General features: G+C 45.5%; 1 protein-coding gene across 2 annotated transcripts in view; it reads right to left on the bottom strand.

Annotated features, from left to right (window-relative positions):
- Positions 1–3,509: 3,509 nt before the first annotated feature.
- The window catches only part of Ahnak (AHNAK nucleoprotein), an 86,517-nt gene continuing 82,269 nt past the window's right edge, over positions 3,510–7,757 (bottom strand). For both annotated transcript variants that reach the window (XM_029472476.1, XM_021151887.2), the window contains one exon: positions 3,510–3,847. In XM_029472476.1, coding sequence (XP_029328336.1) covers positions 3,840–3,847 — 8 coding nt within the window. In that variant the 3' untranslated portion in view covers positions 3,510–3,839. The remainder of the gene's footprint in view (positions 3,848–7,757) is intronic.

Raw genomic sequence — 7,757 nt, 5'->3', positions numbered from 1 at the left:
AGAGGAAGGAAGGAAGGAAGGAAGGAAGGAAGGAAGGAAGGAAGGAAGGAAGGAAGGAAGGAAGGAAGGAAGGAAGGGGAGAGAAAAAGAGGGAGAGAGGGAGAGGGAAAGAGGGAGAGGGAAAGGGAAAGGGGGAGAGGGAAAGAGGGAGAGGGAGAAAGAAAAAAGGCAAGGAAGGGAAAGAAAAGAAATTTAGCACTCTTAATTTTAACATTCATAACTCTGAGGAACCTGGGGAGAGAAAGGTCATATTTCTTGGTGGATTTGTGAAGAAAACTATGAATCTGGGTGAGGAAGAAAAATTTAAAACTATGCTACCCGCATCATCTGCAACCACAGGAATTTTAGCCTGGAACGTCTCTACAGAGGGACTGCCTGCCATTTGCAGGCTCCGGAGCTTAGCCTGTTAGAACCTGGATCCATTGATTATCAGGAAAGCTGCTGTTTGTCACGTGAGACAGGGCGAATCTGGCAGAAAAATCTGTGACTCACAAGGCAGGAAGGGGAATGCAAAGCCAGCCCTCCTCAGCCTTATCAAGATGAAGGGGATAAAATGCTCTCCAGTTTGCAGCTGACACCAGGCATGCTGTTTGTGAATACCAAGGCAGCTGTGGGTAGTAATTCACCACTGCGTGATCAGTTGCTCCAAAGAGCTTCAAGCAGATGATGATAAAAAGAAGCCTTGACTGATGATGATAGGGTCAGGCAAACGATGTACTCTGAAACCTGTAATTAGGGGACGGTCCTCCCAAGGGCTTACTGAATAGATCAACAGGCTTATGAGAATGTGAGATTAGAGTCACCAGTAGCTAGATTCAACTAAGCAAGCACAGTAGCCAGCTTCAGGATTGATAAACTGGAGCTAGAAACTTTGGATTCGCCTCCCTGGCCAGGAAACAGGTGCCCAGCCCAGCACACAAGCCTTGCTAAGACTTTTACAAAGTACCTGAAGCCCTGGGCCGGTAGCATGCAAGCACCCTGTAGACTACAAAGCATCATTCCACTGCAGCACTTCCAGGGGTGGGGGAGTCCTTCTAGAGGAGTCCTATCAGGAAAGCAGATACTCTGTCAACGGTAGGACAGAAATGTGGTCAGGGGCACCCTGAAAGAAATAGGGGTGAGGAGTAGATAGATCTCGGGGGAGGAGAAAGAACTGTGGGGTGCTGAATTCTCCTGGCCTTCTAACCTTAGGTTTCCATTTCAGTCTCTGAGTCCAGTTTAACATAGAATTCAGTCCACTGCCTGCACTAAGCCTTCAGCATGTTGCCTGGATTATTGCAAGTGATCTGCGAATTTGTTTCCTACAGTTGTCTAACCTATTACCACAAAGTTAATGGCTTTACACACACACAGATCTTACTGGCTTTAGATCAAGATGTGAACTGCTAAGACTTGGTGGCTCAGCACTTGAGAGACTGAGGAAAGGAAAGAAAAAGAAAAAGAAAAAGAAAAAGAAAAAGAAAAAGAAAAAGAAAGAGAAAAAAAGAAAAAAGAGGAATGGCCTGGCTCGGTGGGTGAAGTGCTTGTTGTTCCAGCATGTGAACCCAAGCTCAGGACCCCAGCACTCACACAAGGATGAATGAATGAATGAATGAATGAATGAAGAGGCAGCAGGCCTGTGATCCCAGTGCTGGGAGGTAGATTAAGGGGATCCTTAGAGTCCTTCCCTGCTCCCAGTCTCCTGGGAGAGGAGCAGGGCTCTCATGAACAACCCTGTTTCCTGCTCTGCTTCAGATCCTGCTGCCCCACCTGCCTTTGGCTTGGGGTCCCGACACCCCTTACTGTCCCAAGTTAAGCTAGGTAAGTTGCAATGAAACTTACATATTAATATCTGAAGCCAGAACAAAACTCATTCTATTCACACCTCCATCCCTTTGCATAAGCAGCTCCTGATCCACTGCCCTTCCCAGAATTCCCTGGTAAACCCATTTCCATCCTTCACTGCCCACGAAGTATTCAAGACACACCAACACCTCATGGTGAACTCACCTAAAGGTCCCATTCAATGAGGCATCCTAAATTTTGATTTGCTAAATTGGATCATCTTAAGATCCCTTCAAGGATCAGCACTTAAGGGGCCCTGGATGCAGCTTGATGGTAAAGCACTCTTCTAGCCTGTATAAAGCCCCTGTGCACCCTTGTGATTCCAGCACTTGGGAGGTGGAGACAGGAGGATGGGAAACCCAAGGTCATCTTCTCTTACGTTGTAAATACCAGGCGCCTGAGATATAGAAGACCCTGAAATTTAAAACAAACAAACAACAAAAACAGAGGCAGGCACACAAAAGGAAAACCCAGTCCACATACGGGTCTATAGCACAAAACCTCTGAGCCTCCAAGGTGGTGGGTGGTTCTTCACCTTCCTAATGCTGTGGTCCTTAATACAGATCCTTATGCTGTGGTGACTGCCCCCACCCCCAGCCATAAAACTATTTCCATTGCTACTTCATAACCATAATTTACTACTGTTATGAATCATAATGTAAATATCTGATATGCAGGCTATCTAATGTGACCTCCAAGGGGGTTGTAACTCACAGGTTGAGAACTACCACTAAAGCTGTACCAATATGAAAATTAAGATAGCAATTCCATTACAGGGCTTGAGACTCTTTTTATTCCATCTCTCTGATTCTAGACAAGACCACATCAATAACCAAGTGGCCCCAGAGAGAATACTGGAGCCCCCCTGCTCCCCTCCCCAAAATGACCCAACATGTAAACCAGTATGCTTAGGAATTCAGACGCAGCGTAGGCAGCTAGGTATAAGCAAAATTCCAGAGAGCGTGGCATGCATCAAGCCCTGTGGGCCCACCTTCTTCTTTCTAATGAAGATGAAATCAGGTCACAGAGCCAGATTCTTCCTAAACTACAAATCGTTCTGAAATTTATTCATTTCATGCCTGGTAAGTTTTAAGCCTTGATTATTTTTTTCTTTGTGGATGTATGTTAAATATTAACCAGATAATTTTTTAAAGAGATCTTTGAATGCCTGCCATCAGAGTACAGAATTTCAGACTGTACTTTGTCCAGGGCACCACCAGTGTCAGGATGGGTTGGAGAATCCTAGGTCTAGAGCAACATAATGACTGGTGGCTGAAGTTCTATTCTACCTGCTTTAGATTAGTCAGGAGAAAGAGAAGGGAATGAAGGAAAGAGAGAGAGAGAGAAAAGAGGAAACAAAAAAGAGAGAGACGAGTGGAAATTCTGCCTGGCTCCTCAGTCATGTGGACAAGCTGTCATGTGCTGCCTCTGAAAACTGAAGAAAATGTGACAAGAACATTGTGTGGTGATGACCAACCCTCCCAGGAATGTGAGCAAGCCAAGGACAGAAACAGAACAGACCCCTATTGAGCCAACAGGGTGTGGTGGTATATACCTATAATCCCAGCACTCCCTAAACTGAGGCAGGAGGATTGTAAATTTGAAGCCAGCTTGAGTTTCATTATTTTGAGACCATCTCAAAATACAAATAAGTACGCAAAACCCATCAAGGTGATCACAGAACAAACAATGCATGACAAAAGTTTATTGGGTGGGTAAGAAGAGAGTCGCCTATACCCACAGCTGCCAAAGCCCACCCTAGTTACTAAAATAAGCCCACATCCCATCCCTTGCAAGCAAAGAAAGCTCCCGTCAAACTTCTGCTATAGCCTCTATCCAGAAGCGGCTGTAGCTACAACTGTGTTTGCTCCAAAAAGCCGCCTCAAAGAAGGCATCCCTTTAACTGCAGGTGTTTGTTTCCTTTGGCAAGATGTGATTTCCCTTGTTTAGAACAATGCTCCAGAGGACAATCACAAAAACAACCTCCGTGGGGACAGTTTTCTTTCTGGCCACTGCTACAGCCCTGTAAAACAACGGAGATATTTTATTATTATTATTATTATTCCAAACACTATTCGAATCTCTCCATCCTGTTCAGTCTACGCAGGCTGGAAAAGGCCTCCCCACCACCCCAGCCCAGCAGAACCTCGAAACGGTAGAAATCTGCGCCTAGTAGAAAGCATTGGAAATTCCTATTGTTCGTTATGTTTGGGTTTGGACGTACCTCCTTGTGTGGTTTCCATTCAGCAAAGACTGAACGGAAGCTGTAAGAAGTCAGTATGTGTCCTTTGGGTGCCCTGTACAAGCCCAAGACCAGAAGAGAACAATGTGTTCTAGAGAACATCCAAATAGCAGATGAAGGTGAGGAGCCAGGAAGAGAGCAGTCACCTCTAGCCTTAGCCATTAAGAAATCACATTCAGGGCTGGAGAGCCAGCTCAGAAGCTAAACCTGCTTCTTGCTCTTCCAGAGGACCTGAACTGGGCTCCTAGCATCCAAGTCAGGCCATTCACAACTGCCTGTAACTCCAGGTTAGGGAGCTCCAACACCTTCTTCTGGCCTGTACAGGCACTCACACCCACTGGACGCTGAACCCAGGGCATTGCATACACTATTCATGTACTCTACCATTGAGCTACCTCCCCATCCCTTTGTAGACGAGGTCTCATTCACTAAGTTGCCTGGGCTAGCCTCCTATTTCAAGCCTCGTCTCTCAGGCATCCTGAGTAGCTGGAGTTACAGGCACAATACAGTTCTTATTTCTCTTCATCTTCTTTTATCTGACTCTAGGAATCAAACTGGATTGTCATTTTAGTGAAAACCAAGAGAAAGCGTAACTGCCTCATGATAGAGCTCATAGGGAAGTGATTGTCTGAGTCACTGGACCACCCAGTGTGTGATCCTCATACGTCATGTGACATTAACAGCCACTCCTTCCTAATTCCAGAGGACAGGTCCCTCACAGGGTGTGGCTCTTCCATAGTGAATCGGGAGATTGGGGGAGGGTGTGCCATCAGTCTCTTTATGTGGTCAGATTTCTGTTACTATAATGAAATAACAGGATAATTCTTTTATAAGGAGAAATACTTATCTAAAACCATGTGTTTTGGAGAACATAATCCAAGATCTGACACACCCCATTCCACTGGGCCTTTGATGAAGCCAGGTGGCTGTTATAGAACTGGGGGTTCATAGGCTGTGTCAGGTACAGCCACTGATCCTCAATAAGCCAATTGAAAGAGTCAGATTAAAAGTGGAAAGCAGAGAGTGGAGATCATTCCATGTGGGAAGAAGGACAGAGAGACCCAGCAACCTCTGCTTCCAACCCCATCTTCAGAGTCTAGAAGTGAGATCAAAGTTTAGATAGAGGGCCAAAGACAAGCACATCTAGGCAGTTCCTGTCAAGTTGTGAGCCCGCCCACCAAGAACCCATCTTTATTTGGGTTTTAGTCTCTTCCTGACAAGCTGTTAGAACTGAATGAAATCTCTTTCTGGAAGACAAGCTCCCCCTCTGGCTGGTGGTACCTTTTCCTCTGCCCATCTTGAGAATTCCGGGAAAATTCCCATTTCTTTGGAGCCCACTATTTCAGTAGTTTGCTGGTTAGACTGAGAGATACAGTGATACCTTAGAATAACTTCATTTCTGCCAGGCCAGTTACAACTACAGGAGACTGAAGCAGAACAGTTCACCCCGTGGCCAGGAAGCAGAGAAAGAGGTATTAGCTGAGGCCCCACAATCCTTTCAAAGGGCACACCCCTAATAACCTCCTAAAGGTTCTACCACCTCCCAATGGTACCCTGGGGAACAAGCCTTTAACACATAAACCTTTTCTCAGGGAGCATTCAGCATCCAAACTGCAGCACCTCTCAGCACTGGTTTATACTGAGGTCAGCAGCTTAAAATCTATTCACCCAAGCTGTAAGCACATTGCCAACACATCCATCCTGTGCCAGCAGCTCCTAGTCTCTCCCTTATAAACACTGGCCACACGTCCATCTTCTTCCTCTTTCATTCTTGTTCTTTCACTGCCATTTATCCACTACCTATAGAGCATTTACACACCTGTCTTTCAAGTCCTTCCACCTCCTCTGTCTCTCCTTCTCTAAACAGTGTTTTTCAACCTCAATACCACTGAGTTCCTGGGCTGGATCACTCTCTGTTGGGCTAGATCACTCTGTTTTGAGCTAGAGCTATAGATAGAACGTACATTCTCCCTCCTCTTCTGTCAATCAAAAGGCCTGCTGGGAAAGTAAGGAAGTGTCTAGGAGGCAGGATCATCACTTTTTCAAACGTAAAGGGGCCTGAGATACGATCTAATACAACCCCCTCATTTTGCAGATGAGGAAACATCCTGAGAGGGGGAGGAAGAGGATGTGTCAGGGCCAAAAATGTGGGGGAACAACAGCCAGGCCAAACAGGAAGTCGAAATTCCAGGCCTTGCAGCAGGATTTCCAGGCCCTGGGGGGGAGGGGGGGAGGAGGCAGGGATTGCTTTCCACAGCTTCTCTCTCCCTCCAAAACTTTCTCCCATTCCAGAAACCAGAGCGAGCAAGATCTGACAAGCCCCCAGCCCAAGAGTGCCAATGTCCATGCCTGCATCTCGGTGCCTGAGCTTCTTTTAGTGGACAAAGATGACCGCAGATCGCATCCAGAATATCTCATGATGACTCATACTGTGGTCACATCCCAGTGCAACCCTGTAATCATGACTGAAAGGATAGCCATGCCATATGACCACACCTGTCCCCACTGAAGACAATAGAGAACAAGAGATCCGGGAGGGAGCCTGGAGTCGATGCCTGCCCTGGCCTTTTCTCCACTAAGGGTTACAAGCCTGCCGGGGAAGCACCATACCACCTGAGTTACAGCTCCAGCTAAAAATCATTTTTAATTAAACTTAAAGGTTTTAAAAATTAATCAGGAAAGTTGGGCATGGCAGGGCATACTGGTAACCATAGTACTTGGGAGGCCAAAGCAGGATGATCACAAGTTTAGTACCAGCCTGGATGCGTACTAAACAAATAATGGGCTGGCAAGATGGCCCAGCAGGTAAGGGCACTTGCTACCAAGCCTGACAACCTGTCATTGATCTTCAGAACTGACAAATGTAGGAGAGAAATGAGTCCGTAAAGTTTTCCTCTAACTTCCACATGAGTGCAGTGACACATGAACACACACATACATGTATACATGAACAAATAAACAGAATAAATAAATAAATAAATAAATCTTCAATATAAACACCTGATAATATGAAACAAATGGTAAGAATATCACACTTCAGTGATATACATGTCAAAAATCCTGCTCACCTTCCCACAACTTTTATTATTATTATTATTATTATTATTATTATTATTTTCCCCCTTCCCTTCTCCCTCTTGCTCTGGCCTCCCCCTCCCACCCACTGCTCGCTCTGGCCCCGCTCACTCTGGCCCATAGGTATTGTTTGTTTGTTTGTTTGTTTGTTTCTCATTATGGATGGTTGTGAGCCACCATGTGGTTGCTGGGATTTGAACTCATGACCTCTGGAAGAGTTGTCAGTGCTCTTAACCGCTGAGCCATCTCACCAGCCCTCTTTTAATATTTTATCTAATTTTTTTGAAACATGGTCTTGTGCTAGAGAGATGGCTCAGCCTTTAAAGGCTAGGCTCACAACCAAAAATATAAGAGACATGGTCTTACTGTGTAGCCTCAAGTATCCTTAGAATTCACTATATAACACTAGCTAACATTGAATTCATGAATAAGCCTTCTGCTTAAGCCTCCTGTGTAACATAAGCCATACATCCAAATATTGTCACATTGTCACATCTTTTACTTTAAAAAAAAAAAAAAATGTGTGTGTGTGTAAGCTAGAAAAATACACTGGCCGGGCAGTGGTGGCGCACGCCTTTGATCCCAGCATTTGGGAGGCAGAGGCAGGCAGATTTCT

The sequence above is a fragment of the Mus caroli genome, chromosome 19 (genome assembly GCF_900094665.2).
Source record: "Mus caroli chromosome 19, CAROLI_EIJ_v1.1, whole genome shotgun sequence".
Lineage (NCBI taxonomy): Eukaryota > Metazoa > Chordata > Mammalia > Rodentia > Muridae > Mus > Mus caroli.
The sequence above is the reverse complement of the archived record's forward strand: the minus strand, read 5'-3'. Positions and strand labels throughout refer to the sequence as shown.